The sequence below is a fragment of the Hemiscyllium ocellatum genome, chromosome 25, assembly GCF_020745735.1.
Source record: "Hemiscyllium ocellatum isolate sHemOce1 chromosome 25, sHemOce1.pat.X.cur, whole genome shotgun sequence".
Classification (NCBI taxonomy): domain Eukaryota; kingdom Metazoa; phylum Chordata; class Chondrichthyes; order Orectolobiformes; family Hemiscylliidae; genus Hemiscyllium; species Hemiscyllium ocellatum.
In genome coordinates this window covers 20,612,914-20,629,467 of record NC_083425.1, presented here as the reverse complement: position 1 = coordinate 20,629,467, position 16,554 = coordinate 20,612,914, and the positions used below count along the sequence as shown (strand labels likewise).

Genomic DNA, 16,554 nt, shown 5'->3' with positions numbered 1-16,554 from the left:
ACCACCTTACATGTTGACCAGGAGGCAATTCAACAAGGCCTGCCCAGTGCAATTTGCCTTATGTACAAAAGTAGAGGCAGAAATCAGGACGCTGGAATGTAAAGGAATCATTAAACAGTCCAGTTTGTGAAGGAGCAGCACCAGTCACACCAATTGTGAAGCTTGAGAGGTCAGTTCACCTTCATGGGTACTTTAAGCAATAAAGTGCTTCTTGCAGCAAAATAAATACCTAATCCCTCGCATAGACAACTTGTACACAAAAGTGGCAGGAGGGGACTGTCCTTCATGAAGCTGGACATGAGCTATGTGCCCACATGCAACAATAACCATAAGGGTTTGTACCAAAATACAAGTCTACCATTTGTGCTATCATCAGCCTCTGCCCTTTTCCAGTGGATGATGGAGAACATTTTACAAGGTGTACCCCAGATTGCCATTTATCTGGGTGACTTCCGCAAGCTCTTGGAGAACTTGGACATAGTGCTTTAACGTTTCTCACAGTGGACATACACCTTAGAAGGGAAAGATGGGTGTTCCAGGCACCCAAAGTGACTTGAGTTACAGAATCAACAAGACCTGGTCATACCCATTGAAAGATAAAGTGAGGGTGATCAAAGGTGCTCCGGCTCCTACATCTGTACCAGAGCGGAGGTGGCGGATTACAAACCCTTGTTAGGGCTACTTGACGGCTATGCTACCCATAGTTTCAGATCAAATTCAGCAGTAGGCCCTTATTCTCAGTGTGTATAATTGCAAGTTGGAACATCATCCAGAAGGTCAAAAGGCAAATGCAGACACCTGAGCCACCTCCCACTGGCAGATACATCAGTAGTGTTGCCACTGGAAGCGTCTGTTCTAATTTTCAACTTTCTGGACACTCTTGCAGTCACCACTGATAATATCAGACTATGAACAAAAAATAAGCACTACCGCAGTTGGACAGTAGGGTGGGGGTAAATAAAAAAAAAGAAGAAAAAAGTGTCAGAGGTCCCGAGAGCTTCATTCTGAGAGCTGGACCAGTAAGAAAGCAAGATAAATTGGAGTCATCATGCAGCTCTCTGAGAAGGGCATTGCTTGTCACTGACAACTTGGGTGTTTTTTTCCTTCCTGGTCATGGAAATTGAATAAAGATTCATGCACCTTGTATCTTTCACTGTGTCTCACACCTGCACACACACAACATGGGTGTGGGGGGTAAAATAAGCACTATTGCTGTCAGGCGGTAGTGTGGGGGTAAAATAAAAAAAGAAAAATGAGGAAAATAAGAAGAAAGAAAAAAAATAAACAGAAGTCATCACACAGCTCTCTGAGAAGGGCATTGCTTGTCCCTGGCCACTCAGGTATTTCCTTTCTTCCTGGTGGTGGAAACTGAATAAAGATTTGTACACCTTGTGTCTTTCACTGTGTCTCACACCTGCACACACACCCACAAAAATAAGCACTATCGCAGTTAGGTAGTAGTGTGGTAGAAAATTAAAGGAAAAAAATGGGAGATTTAGAATAAAAAAAAGATAGACAGGAGTCACCACCTAGTACAGAGGTAGGGAGGGTAGGTCAGAGGATCTTCTCGTGATCTGCTCTTGGGTCTGGCCAAACTGGCCATAAACAGGTCCAGGCAGCGGGCCCTGAAGGGGGTCATTAGGGCCAATTGCCTTCCCTCTTCTGCAGTTATGTTAGAGTCTCGAGGGGTCGCTGGAGAGGGAGCATGCAGTGTCCACCAACACCCTCAAGCTGTTCAGGGAGAGGTGGGCACCGCAGGGAGCGGAGTGTATTATTTCCCCAGCCAACCTTATTTTGATTTAATCCCTGCCCTCCCCTTCACTGTTTGATCACGCAGCATTGCCCTTTGATGTGAAGGGCAATGCTTGTCACTGGCCACTTGGGTGTTTCCTTTCTTCCTGATGATGGAAATTGAATAAAGACTTGTACACCTTGCGTCTTTCACTGTCTCACACCTGCACACACACACACACACAACATGGGTGCTGGGGAAAGATAAGCACTACCGCAGTTAGGTAGTGGTGTGGGGAGGAGAAAAAACAGGAATATCAGACATCCTGAAAAGAAAAAAAACAGGATTCGCTCTTGGTGGTGGAATATAAAGGTTTATGCACTTGTTTGTACTTCACAGTGTCCTACACCTGCACACACACATGGGTGCTGGGGTAAAATAAGCTACTGCTGATAGGCAGTGGTGTGGGAAGAAAAATAAGGAAAAAACAGGAGTGTCAGAGGTTCTGTTCACTGAGGGCTGGCTCTAAGGAAGCTGTATTATTGACAAGGACTTTCCCCAAAGGAAAAAATAAACAGGAGTTGCAGGGATTCTCTCACATGGTCACAGTCCATATACTGTGCACATGTAAACAAAGGGTGACTTGGTGATGGGGTCCTGGCCTTCGTGGACTTTCACCAGTAATATCCAGCTTTTGGCCATTTGCACTCAACAACTAAGATCAGATTGTTGAGGAAAAAAAAACAAACTTGAGTATTTTGCTCTGCTACTTATTAAAATCAATTACTAAGTCATAATCCTTTTCAAATGAAATCATACAACAGGACTTCTGGATATGTGTGTTAATGGTTTCCCACTACTGGAAGAAAATACTTCACCATCGACAATTTGACTGTGCACATAAATGTGGCAGATATACAACAATTTCTTTCTCATCCTACACAAGTATACCCAAACCATTTTTGAGAATAAAATAATAAAATAGAGGAGATCAATCTAAGCATCAGTTAATTAAGACTAATAAAATGCCCTCCCTTGCTGATAGTTATATCGGAAGTATTGTATTTGGTGAAAACCAGGAAATCGAAAGTCTATACCTTTCCACAAAGCTTTAATCTGATAACCCAATGAGTTGGCCCATGCTAAGGGGCAGATCAAAGGGCTCTTGGGGGAGCAGCAGTGCCCCTACCTCAGGGCTGACGGACTGGGGCTCAACTCCTATCTGATTCATAGGTATTTCATAACATGTCTGAACAGGTCAAGGTTCAATGACTACTTGTGGGTCACTGGGTTAGAGGGAGATGGAGGGCAGGGTAGGATGGGGGTGAGGGAGATGTGAGGATGGAGGGCTGGGCAGGGGGAGGGAGATGAGGGTGGAGGGCTGGGCGGGGGGGCAGGGAGAGGAGGGTGGAGGGCTGGGCGGGGGGGGCAGGGAGAGGAGGGTGGAGGGCTGGGCGGGGGGGCAGGGAGAGGAGGGTGGGGGGCTGGGCGGGGGGGCAGGGAGAGGAGGGTGGGGGGCTGGGCGGGGGGGCAGGGAGAGGAGGGTGGGGACAGGGAGAGGAGGGTGGAGGGCTGGGCGGGGAGGTGGCAGGGAGATGAGGGTGGAGGGCTGGGCGGGGGGGTGGCTGGGAGATGAGGGTGGAGGGTTGGGGGGGCAGGGAGATGAGGGTGGAGGGCTGGGTGGGGGTGCAGGGAGTGGAGGGTGGGGACAGGGAGAGGAGGGTGGAGGGCTGGGTGGGGGTGCAGGGAGAGGAGGGTTGGGGGGGCAGGGAGAGGAGGGTTGGGGGGGCAGGGAGAGGAGGGTGGAGGGCTGGGTGGGGGTGCAGGGAGAGGAGGGTTGGGGGGGTCAGGGAGAGGAGGGTGGAGGGCTGGGTGGGGGTGCAGGGAGAGGAGGGTTGGGGGGGTCAGGGAGAGGAGGGTGGAGGGCTGGGTGGGAGTGCAGGGAGAGGAGGGTTGGGGGGGAGAGGGAGAGGAGGGTGGAGGGCTGGGTGGGGGTGCAGGGAGAGGAGGGTTGGGGGTGCAGGGAGAGGAGGGTGGAGGGCTGGGCGGAGGAGGTGAGATGTGAGAGGTTGAAGGTCAGAGGCGGTTGGAGTGAGGGAGCGATGACCCGGGGCAGGGAGTGAACCTGGAGCCCACAGTAACCGGGTCAGGGGAGGAGGCTGATCTCCGCAGGAAGGGTCCGCCCCTGTCACTCAGCGCCACCTCGGCCCGACCTCCCCGTCCCGTCCCCTCCCTATCGCCGGGTAAAGGAGCCGCCCCCTCCCGCTCTTGGATCGACCACCCGGGCACCCAGCAGACGATCAACCCGCCGTGAAAACCTGACCAGTTTAATCCTGGCCCTCTGCTCCTCCAGCACTCGCTTCTGCCGCCGATCAGCCGCTTTCCGGACCTCCCGTTGGGACACCCCGGCCATCACCGGGAGGAGGCGCGGAGCCAACGGGCAACACTGAGCCACCGGCCCCTTTAAAACAAGGAGGCGAGTGTGCCGGAAAGAGCAGCCCCCTGAGCCCGGGCGAGGAGCTGCTTCCGTCAACAGCGCCTCCTGTGGCCGGAGTCCAAACAAGACTCACCTTTTCAGCTCGGCACAGGGGGCTCATTCTGTCAGAGGGGCTAGGGGTACTGGCCCAGAGAGGTCGGGATGAATTCTCTATCAGCAGGGAGGCTGTGACTAGTGGTAATATCACTGCACTAGTAACTCAGAGCCTCTGGGTTCATGTTCAGGATATGTGATAAATGGTGAATGTGAATTTGAAAAAAATCAAGAGTAATTGCTACACAAACAGTTACTCAAATAAAAAAATACTGTGGATGCTAGAAAGCTGAAATTGCTGGAAAAACTCAGCATGTCTGGCATCACTGAGGAGGGAGAAACAGGGTGAGCATTTTGAGTCTGATATGACTTATTCAGAGTCATTAACTTTGTTTCTCTCTCTCTCCACAGATGCTGCCAGATCAGCTGAGTTTCTCCAACACTTGACATTTTTATTTATGGTTCACTTGACAGAAGGTAATCTTCAGCCCTACCATCCGAGCCTACGTGAAACGCCAGATCCACTGCAATACTGACCCTTAACCGCAACCTGAGCCATTAGGAATGGGCAATAATTGCTGACCTGGATAGTGACACCCAATTCCTGTGAACAAATAGAAAAAAAATCACGCAGTGTTACATTTTGGATTGCGGTTATTCTTATATTTTAATGGTAGCTATTCTTGTGTTTTTAACCATAAGATCAGAGTTACTGATTTTTCAACTCCTGGGTATGATGCTTTCTTTTACATTTAATTTGATTTTGCTCAAACTTTGACACAAGAAAAAAACGAGTGGCAATGAATTATTCAACTATTCAGGATCTCAAAATTAAATGGAAATATACACAAACCAAGCATATTAAAATAAATGTAATTTATGTGCTTGTATTTAAAGATATGGTGATTGCATAATATTAAATTAAAAGTTATTAAGTCAACATTATAAGTTAAAAGCTGTGCTACCTTAAGGTACCTTAATCAGTGTAGCAGTCTTGAATGTGAGTTAAGGTCTTGTAGGTTCAAGCCTGTATCCAGAAATATGAACACATAATCTAGGCTGACATTCCACTGAAGTACAGATTGAACACTGTACTATTGGAGACACAGCCTTTGAATGAACAATTAAACAGAGACAGTGCCTGCCCCCTCGGGTGGACAATAAACAGCGAAGTTCTCCATGGTATTCTGGCCAATACTTATACCCCAACCAACATTACTGAAACAGATTGCTGGTCATTGCTGATTTAGAGTAAAGCTCACTATTTTAAAAGCTGACTATTGTATATTGTACGTTGCAACAGTAGCTACACTTTGAAAAGTCTTAATTGATTGTAAATGCTTTGAAATATTCTAGATTATGAAAGTTGTTTTATTTCTGAACTTTATTTCAATGCAAAAGCAAAATACCTCAAATGCTGGAAATCCAAAACAAACAGAAAATTCTGGAAATGCTCAACAGGACAGGGAACATCTCTGGTGAGATCAACAGCGTTGACATTTTTAGTTGGTGACCTATCAGAACAATTTAGTAACCTAATAAATTTAAAACATTTGTCCAGGTGAGAATGTTCCTCTGTCTGTCAGAGGAAGAAAAAAACTGTAAAATTTAAGTTTTTATTAATGAAGCTGTCTCTTCCAAAATATAATTTACACTGGGAATGCTGTGGTCATGCAACATTTATATCTGCATCTGCCATCAACATGAACGTAAATTTCCTTTGTATTTTCAGGTTGGAATCTGATGCTACTACAAATCTTCCTTTAGCTGGAACATTAGGATTTGGGCTGTAAGCACAGTCCTCAACAATATTAGTCAGTGAGTAACCAGCCAATGGTCAGCTGGTGCAATACCAGTGTTCTCTCATTCCCTCAGAAAATATAGCATTTCACCATGAACAAGACATCTGTCAATGGGGATTAATAGGCAAAGGAGAATTCATTGTACTTATCATCAGTGGCAGGCATACTTCAGGTAGCTCTCTGAAACTTGATAATATCCTTTGGGACTAGTATTACATGCATAAGTATCTGCATTATTCTATTACTCTGTATATACCTGCTTTATTATAATATTTAGAAAATAGTAGCGTGCATTCAAAATAAATTGGACATAAAATAATACGTTTTATATCTGGTTAGATAGTCATGGGAACTCAACAAAAACGTTTATATGTCATGCGTATGGTGCTGGAAAAGCTCAGCAGGTCAGGCAGCATCCAAGGAGCAGGCGAATCAACATTTCGGGCATAAGCCCTTCATCAGGAATGATTCTTGATGAGGGGCTTATGCCCAAAATGTCAATTCTCCTGCTCCTTGGATGCTGCCTGACCTGCTGTGCTTTTCCAACACTACACTCTAGACTCTGATCTCCAGCATCTGCAGCCCTCACTTTCCCCTCCAAAAATTTTTATATGTCAACATTTGTGATAGAATGAAACAAGCAGCTATATAAAAAATATTGAAAAGAAGCTTTGAGAAAGCTGTCCATGAAATACATACTTCTCCACCCATTTGCAACACATTTATGGTTCTGACATGAAAAGCCACATCAAATGTAGCAGTGTGATGTAATGTCAATCTACAATGGATTGTTTGTCTCTTATTGACAACCTTATTTGTAGAGATAATCACTCACTCCTGACCAGTGAACTCATGCATAATAATGAGCCAGATACTGTAGCTAACATGCTGATTAGATATACTTAAAGTGTCGACTTGATCACATTACCACATAAGCAACTTCTTATGTCAATTCCAAAGAACAGAGCTGATTCCTGAATCAGGAATTAGATTGGCAGTTTCATTTTTCCTGGTAGAATTGGATGAGAAACTATGGGTCAGCAGCCTCTTAATTTTCTGTTCCCAGAAGACAGGGAAAGAAAAATCAAGGTCTTTGATTTTGTGACCAATGTTCTCCGTGAACACTATTTCTCATGTGGAATGCCTAACTGAGAGACCAGTCACCTTCCATTGGAATGTACATTTCCCAATGTTTCAGATTTTTTTTATTATTGATTTTTTTCAATTATAGATTTACTTGTGTATTTGTTGCAGGAATTGTGAAGTTCATTAAGGTGACGGTCAGTGCTGTAAAACGCATAACTTTAAACATTAAATAATAGCGCTCCTGTGTCAGCTGAGACAAAAAAAACCTGAAGATGCTGGAATCCAGAGTAGATGAGCAGGAGGCTGGAAGAACACAGCAAGCCAGGCAGTATTAGGAGGTGGAGAAGTCAACTTTTTGGGTATAACTCTTCTTCAGAAAGGAGGTGGGGCTAAGGAAAGCTGCAAATAAAGGGAACGGTTTTGGGTGGTGAGAGGGGAGGAATGGTGAAGTAGTGATAGGTGAACACAGATGATGAGTATGGCCTAGTTGGTTGATGGGAGGGATGAATCTGGATGGTAGCTGGAAGGAAGGGTCAGTAGGTGGAATGGAAGGGAGGAGGTGGGGCTGGAAAGGGAGTTGGAAGGTTATTTGAAATTGGAGAACTCAACGTGAGTCATCTAGACTATAGGCTATCTAGGCAGAAGATAAGGTGTTGTTCCCCCAATTTGCTGTCCAATTCACTGTGGCAATGGAGGAGGCTGAGGCTGGGCATGTCGGAGAGGGATTGAGAAGCACAATTGAAATGGGCAGTGACCGGGAGGTCAGATGAATCCACCTCCTCCATTTCATTCCACATACCGACCCTTCCTTTCAGCTTCCAACTGGTTTCATCCCTCCCAGCGACCAACCAGGTCGTACCCACCACAATGTGTTCACCGACCGCTATTTGACCATTCCATCCCTTCCCCACCCAAAACTCTCCGCCTCTTTCTTTATCTGCAGCTGCCCGAACCTCACCTGTATACCTGAAGAAGGGATATACCTAAAACATTGACTTCTCCACCTCCTGATGCTGCTGTGTTCGTCCAGCCTTCTGTGTCAACTAAAACATAATTACAGAGTTATTCTCAACAATGTGCCTGGAGTCCAACCTCCAGAAAGTTTCAGCTAGTATACCAGCCATATTTTCTGAATTTTCGCTAAGTCATTTGTAGTCATTCAGAATGTGATCTCTAGTTTTGTAGCTAATCATCTTTTTTCAATTACTGACATGATGGGCCAGGTTGACCCCATGCTTACAGTCAATGGCCAGAAAGTTTAGCCTTCCTTCCTTTCATTTCTCATCAGCTTTTCCCATGACCACCTTCTGATCAATCATCACGTTTTAGAGTTGACAAATGAATTTACAGCCAGATGCCCTTCAACAGAGCAAAACAGATTTGAAATATAGGGGAGAATGTAGAAGAGAGAAATTGAAAGTTAATTCTTCTTAAAATACTGCACACTTTGCAAAATGTTACTTCTCTTTTATGTCCATCGGGTGTTTGCCTTGTACTTGATGTCTTGTGTTTTGCAATTTAATTTGCTATGGCCTGTGGAGCAGTGTAGCTTGTTGTAGTGTAAACGTAATCCCCTGAAAATCACATTATTATCACACTGCTACTTTATAAAAAGAAAAACATTCTAAATTCAGATATAATGACAAGCTTACTATTCACAAATCTTTTACTGAGATATTTTATGAAGCACTACTAACAGATCAGTGGGTGTTTGCAGCTGGGTAGCATATTTGGCTGCTATAATTTCCTACTGTGGAAAAAGGTAGCAAAACATTTCACAACTAAAGGAATATCTCAGATAACTTGGCATCAGGTTACAAGTAAGATAACAACACATTATAACAAGAGGTCTATCAGAAAAACTCCATCATCAAAGGCCAAAGGGCCTGTACTGTGCTGTAATGTTCTATGGTCTATCTTCTGGAGTACTGAGTCCAGTTCTGGTCACACTGTTAGAGGAACATAGAACATAGAAAAATACAGCGCAATACAGGCCCTTCGGCCCTCGATGTTGCGCCGACCAAAGCCTACCTAACCTACACTAGGAAGGATAGGGTTCAGAAGAGATTCATCAGTATGTTGCCAGAAATGGATGGTTTGAGTTATTAGGAGACGCTGGATTGCCTGGGACATTTTTTCACTGATGAATAGGAGGTGATCTTATTGAGGTTTGTAAAATCATTAGGACTTTAGATAAGGTGAATGGTAAGTGTGTTTCCCTAGGATGGGGGATTTCAAGGTTGAAGGGAATATTTTTAAGCTGAGAGAAGAAAGCTTTAAAAAAGAGACTGGAGAGTTGGAGGCGGAGGGGTGACCTTATGAAGGTTTGTGGAATCGTGAGGGGGCATGGATGGGATGAGTGGACAGTCTTTTCCTTGGTGTGGTGGGGTCCAGGACTGGAGGGCATGGATTTGGGGTGGGAGGGGAGGGTTATGGGGGGTACCTGGAGGGCGGCGTTTTCACACGGAGGGTGGTGTGTGTATGGGGTGAACTGCCGAAAGAGGTGATGAAGGCTCATGCAGTTGCAGCGTTGGAAGGGCATCTGGATGGGTGTATGAGTGGCGGAGGTTTGGAGGGGTGGGGGCTGGGTGTTGGCAGATGGGACTAGGTTGGGTTGGGATGTCTGATCGGCATGGGCGAGTTGGTCTGAGGGGTCTGTTTCTGTGCTGTACGTCTCTATGACTATGAATCTATGATTCAGTAATGGTGACCATGACAATTCATTGATTGTTGCAGACGCAGGATCACCATTGTCATTTAGAGAAAGAAATCTGCCACCCTCACCTGGTTTTGTTTACATGTGACTCCCGGCCACAACAATGCACTTGACCCTTAACTGCCCTCTGAAATGGACTAGCAAGCTACATAGTTCAAGGATCACCAGGGATGAGCAACAAATGCCAGCCTTGCCGGTGATGCCCACATTCCATGAAAGGTCAGAAAAGATTTACACGGATGTTGCCAGGGTTGGAGGATTTGAGCTATAGGGAGAGGCTGAACACGCTGGGGCTGTTTTCCTTGGAGCGTTGGAGGCTGAGGGGTGATCTTGTAGAGATTTATAAAGTCATAAGGGGCATGGATAGGATAAATTGACAAAGTCTTTTCCCTGGGGTGGGGGATTCCAGAACTAGAGAGCATAGGTTTAGGATGAGAGGGGAAAGATATAAAAGAGACCTAAAGGGCAACTTTTTCACTCAGAGGATGGTACATGTATGGAATGAGGTGCCAGAGGATATGGTGGAGGCTAGTACAATTGCAACATTTTAAAGGCATCAGGATGGGTATAAGAATAGGAAGGGTTTGGAAGGATATGGGCCGGGTGCTGGCAGGTGGGACTAGATTGGGTTGGGATATCTGGTCAGCATGGACGAATTGGATCGAAGGGTCTGTTTCTGTGCTATACATCTCTATGAATCTATGAACAATTCTTTTTTACACAGAGAGTGGTTCGTATCTAGAATGAACTTCCAGAGGAATTGATAGATGTGGGTACAGTTGCAACACTTAAAAGACATTTAGATAAGTACATGAATAAGATATGTGTGAAGGGATATGGGCCAAGCGCAGGCAGGTGAGACTAGTCTAGTTTGGGATTATGGTCGTCATGGACCATAATCTGATTTCATGCTTTTTAGACGATAACTCTACAAATTGATTATGATTTTGAGAAACTTGCATATTTTTATATAGATTTATATTTTCTTACAATCTGAGCTGATGGTCATATGTGTCTTTGCTGGTCACTAGAATATTCTCAAATGGCAGAATCATATTCAGGCTTTGGGGGTCTTCCTTTTAGACTGGAGAGTAAGAGAGAGTTCAGGAAGATCTCACCAAACCTTGAGCTGGTCAGGCAGTGGCAAGTTCAGTAGTGGGCCATTCCCTGGAATTGAGACCCCAGGGGTAGAGGGCCTGCAAATTGAGATGTGCTGGCCAATCAGAGGGCAGCAGCACCAATGGGGAGACCATGGCTGTTGCCGGGAGGACAGACAACAGACTCCCAGCAGTGGCGGAACAATCAAGGTCAAACATAATGAATGGGGGAACGGCTGGCAGGAGTTGCTGGGTGGGGGTGAGGAGGGGAACAGGTACAGTGGGTTAGGATTAATAACAATGGCAGAAGTGGTTTCCAGTGGGCACCCTCCCCCCATTTCCTTGTGTCCTGTATCTCCATCTGGTACTGAGTGCCTTCAATCAAGGGAACACCTCCCCCTACGACACCAGGATGACAAACACACTGCATGGTTTTAGCTGCTGTGCATGCCACCTGGTGACTTGTCTAGTAACAGCTGGATTAATCCCAGCAGTAATATGCTGAGACTCTTAAGTGGTTATTAATTGGCCACTTATGCCTCAATTGGCAGCAGAGCTGTAAGGTCAACCATGGGCCTTCCTGACCTGAAATAAGGCAGAGGTCAGGTAGCCACCATGCCAACTAATTACATGACCTTCCTTCCTCTAAGATCACCCCCAACAAGAGCAAAAGTATACCCCCCAGAGTTCTTAATTTAGGAAGACTTGTTTACTCGAGTTTTGGCCTTTGGAGACCAATATTTGTCAATTCCCAGAAACTTGTAGTTGGATCTGTTTAGCTATGATGCAATCAATTGAAATGAGATAAGAGAAGAAAATTACCATGAATGAGCAGAGCATGAGTTGACAGAATTCAGTTCAGGCCTTCAGTACATTCCAGAGATGTATAATTGCTGGTTTAGACTGGGTGTGCTACAGCAAACCATTCCCTGTGGGTTCCTAAAAGATCTTTCATGTAACCTTGAGGTTAGGTTGTCAGGAATGTATTGTTCATCACTGTGACCGCTTGGCTTTTAATTGTCTCTGACTATCTAATTATTAGGAAGTCACGATGTATTTCATTATATTTACCTTAGTTTGTTAATGCACTGTAATACAGAAACTTTTGAATCAACTATTTATGACAATCTGCTATGCATGTCTGTCTGCAACCTTCAGAGACAGCTCTGAAACACTCATACAGCCCAAAATCTCCATCTGGTTACATTTGAATAAATTAAGAGTTGCATTTACAAGGATTATTTACATCAACTATGTGAAAAACTGTCTGGCCCATTTAAGAATAATAGGATATTTCACATGTAATCATTTAAGTCTGAGAACTACTTATTTAAAAGTAAAAGGGAATACTATTTTGCTCTGTTGGTGACCTAAATGTAGGTTTGATTGATATACACGTTTTAAACAACTTCCCTGATAACTTTGAGCTTACTCAGCTGTACCATGCAAGATGTCAGATTTGATTCTCCATCTGTTTTGAGTTAGCCAATCACAGCCAGAGCAACAGTAGGATGCTAAATTTGGCCTTGCCTTCCCTCATAGAGGAATAAATCTGGCAGAGGGGACTATTCCTCATGCTTGTCCAGCAAACCCTGCTGGATGTTTGCAGGTGAGGACACAATTGGACTCAGCTTGATGCCTATGTGGTTGAATCGTGTTCCAACACTTGCTATCATGACTCATAGTGACTGATTGCTACTTGGATGAGGTAATGGAGAATGACTGGGCATGTGGAACTCTATTCCAGGAAAGCATCAATGACATTATGATAGAAGGCAAGGAAAGAAATGCATTGATAATTAACAATGGAGGTTATAAATAATATGCATGGGTTAGAAGTTTAAATACATGTTAAAATTTTATGAACGTGTAATTTCCATGTAGGTTGTATGTGCTTTTCCACTCCTATAGAACTGTAATTTCTAAATTATTAACTGTTGAGAAAAAAGAAACAAGCATAACACTGGCTTGAAGGGTAGCTGGATAATTGTCACATTTATGTGATAATTATTCATAAATTGAACAGAGCCGTAGTCGTAGGTTACAGTTCACTCAAGGCATCTATGTTCCTGTGGCAACATACACATTTCCATGCATATTGTAGCCTGGAGCTACAGACATTGCTGACAGAGGCTCCAACCTTTTCCCATTACATGGCTGACCAGGAATCTCTCCTACTTGCCATCAATGTGTATTTGAAGAACTATGCAGATTAATACTCAACCTGTCTGGCTGGTTTACGAAAGTACCTTCCAGCAAGTCCTGATATGGAACTTGAACCCAGAGCTTCTGGCTTCAAAGCAGGAATGCTACCCCTGCACCACAAGCCCACCTAGATCATGTATATAGCTCTCCTGTAATTATTTTGAAGAGTAATAAACTGATCTTGGGTTAGATAGTCTCTTTAAATTAGTGTTACCAGACACTTGTCATTTTACTAGTGCAAGGGGCATTAAACTACAATTGTAGACATACTGCTGTGCGAAAGGAACATGCAAAGTTAAAGAGAGAAACAATATTAAATTGCATGCGCAAAAGTTTTATTCAGGGTATACCACAATGCTTATACCACAAACTAATCTGCCTTTATAAAAATAAATCTGCATGGGTTGTGTATGCTGGTCAGTGCTGGGAATTCTAGAAACTTCAATGCAAGAGCCCAGCATGCCACCAAGGATGGCACCATATCAGAAATATCAACTCAATCTTACTTCCTTTCTTTCTCTGCTTAAACTAGAGTTAATGACTACCTGTGGTCCACATTCTAATACTTTAAATCTTTTTTTTGTTCTTCCAAAATGTTGTTATCCCTGTATGTTCTTCGACTATATTTGACCTGTCAATGATAACCAGGGCTAATACCCAGACCCATGATGGGGAATACGCATGAGAGACATCAGTTTCACCCTTCTTTTGGTCTTGTCTCTCTTTAGTGAAAGTAGCTTACTTTCCAAATAAACCTATTGGACTATAACCTGGTGTTTGTGTAATTCTTAACTTTGTAAACCACAGTCCGGCACTGCCAAATCATACTTTTGTTGGAATCTCACTTCGCCAATTAACACTGATAACTATTGAGAACTCAGTCCTTTGGGTATCATATGGCATAATCTGACTAAACACATGGTTGAAAAAGCCATGAACAGCTTTGAAGAGGACATAGTGGGCCGAAGGGTCTCTTCCTGTCCTGTACTGCCCTATGTTTAATATCATTAGTAAATGATATTAGGTGTGAGCATATACCTTTAAATAGCCATATAAAAACTCCTGTTATGTTTGTGTATTACAAGATTATATAGAACAATAAAATGTAGTACTTACTTGAGTACCTCACCCAATGAATCACTTTGAACCTTGATTTATTGATACAAGTTCTTAGTGGGGTTGGGCAATGAAACTTAATAATTTTACCTCGAAGACATGTAACAATATCTAAATTGAGTTAAAAAAAAGGCCGACCAATGAATATTCCAGATAATCTTTAATTGTCATCAACATAGCATTTTAAAATGTTATATCAATATAGCATTGTTGTAAAATCAGGTAGAATTACCTGTATCCACCATTTTGGTGAGAACTGGTCAGAAAAATCATGCATAAATCATATTCTTAGCTTATTAGCTCAAATTTATTTAAAGGTATATGCTCACACCTAATATCATTTACTAATGATATTAAACACAGGGCAGTACAGGGCAGGAAGAGACCCTTCGGCCCACTTTGTCCTCTTCAATGCTGTTCATGGCTTTTTCAACCATGTGTTTAGTCAGATTATTAAGGCCAGGCACCACAGATCCTTGGCAGTACCACAAAGTGTCAAAGCTGCCATGAATTAGTCACCCACTGCTCATTTAGTCTTTTGATTTCGGTCTTCAAAATATTTTTTAAAAATTGTCCTTAAACTTCTCTAAATAGGTGTTTTGAGTGTAATGATAATGGACTATCTGAATTTAACTTGGTAATTTGACATTAATGTTGGAGACTTTCTTGGACTAAACATAGTCTAAAAAGAAATTATTGATCTAAAATCACTCCTGTGATCACCTGACAAGCCCAGGAACCCACATGGAATGTGCAAAACTGGCTGCATTGGAATTAGTATTTTAATCAAGAGACACTGAACCTCAAAGAGGTATCAAGAAACACATAACCCTCATTTTATGCATGTCTGCATGATAACTTCACATATCGGAGATAAAAGGTTACTGCAGAGTGTTCAGTTTCAGAAAGGCAATGGAGCTAGACTTGGAACGTACAAATGAATCATATTTCAGTAGTTTTGAAAAACAAAAGGACAAGAAAGCAATATGGACTGATAAAGCAAGGGTAATAAAGGATATCCTCCTGTACTATGTTAATTTCAGCAATCAATACTGGTGAAGAAGCAATTTATTAAAAACACTATTCACTGACAAACCAATGCTATCCACAAGCTTCACCAATCATGATGAAACAGTAAATCAGATAACCATTGGCACTCAGGTTTCATTCTCACAACTCAAGGACTCTAAAACTTTAAACTGCAACTATCTCTCCTTCCTATCATATAGATACCTTTTTCCTCTTTACTTTTTAAGCTTATTATCTGAAATGTGTGAATATGTTAGATGTTGCGTTTTCATTGGTTCTTTTTCCTGGTTTAATAGGTATTAAAACTTCAACCACTTTCACTCAAGAAAATCTTGGAATTGAACCACCTTCATTTTTCCTTTGGTTAACTAAATTTAATTGAATTATAATAGTTAGGTGTTAAAAAGAATTGTTGCGGCCAACATTCCTGGTTACCTGCTGCACCTGTGTGTTAGCTTTCTAAGTTTCAGGCACACGCACCAGAAGTCTCTCTGTTTTGCAGCTTTCTGCATTTTATCTTCATTTAAAGAACACTCTGCTCTCTTGTTCTCCCTTTCAAGATGAACTGCTTCATGTTTTCGAACATTAAACTCCATTTGCCAACTTTTTGCCCACTTACTTAACATATCAATATTTTTGTGTAAACTGCTTGTATCCCTTTTGCAACTTGCGTTTCCATCCATTTTTGTTTGTATTGGAATGTCTGGAATACTGTGAGTGTTTGTGGGGCAGGAATACTATTAGTGTAAGAGTATGATGAATACAAATTAATGTGACAGGAATACTATTAGTATCAGAGTGTCAGGAATACAATCAGAAATAGAGTTCCAGGAATATTGTTAGGAATGCTGTTCATACTGGAGTATCAGAATCACAATGAAAGTCTCAGGAATACTGTTATTGTTCATGTTATTTAGTCAGGAATGCTATTAGCGTTAGTATTATTGTGTTGGCAATACTTTTAGTTTATCAGGAATGCAGTTAGCATTGATGTTATTGGGTTAGTAGCACCATCTAGAGTATCAAAAAGTATTAGAGTATAGACATTAGTATTATTTGGTGGGAGTGGTATCAGACTGTCAGGAATACTGTTAGTGTTAATATTATTGGGTGAGCAATACTATTAGAATTAGCGTTATCGTGTCAGGAATACTGTTAGCATGTTAGAAATATTGTTAGGAATAGTGTTATTAGTTGGGGAATACTGTTTGTGTATTGTTAGTCAGTTTTAATGAAGAAAA

General features: G+C 42.8%; 1 protein-coding gene across 1 annotated transcript in view; it reads right to left on the bottom strand.

The window, feature by feature from the left end:
• sirt7 (sirtuin 7) overlaps window positions 1–4,183 on the bottom strand; it is a 34,947-nt gene extending 30,764 nt beyond the window's left edge. The window contains exon 1 of the mRNA XM_060844493.1: window positions 4,056–4,183. Within this exon, the coding sequence (XP_060700476.1) occupies window positions 4,056–4,145 (90 nt within the window). The 5' untranslated portion in view covers window positions 4,146–4,183. The remainder of the gene's footprint in view (window positions 1–4,055) is intronic.
• Between the last annotated feature and the right edge of the window lie 12,371 nt (window positions 4,184–16,554).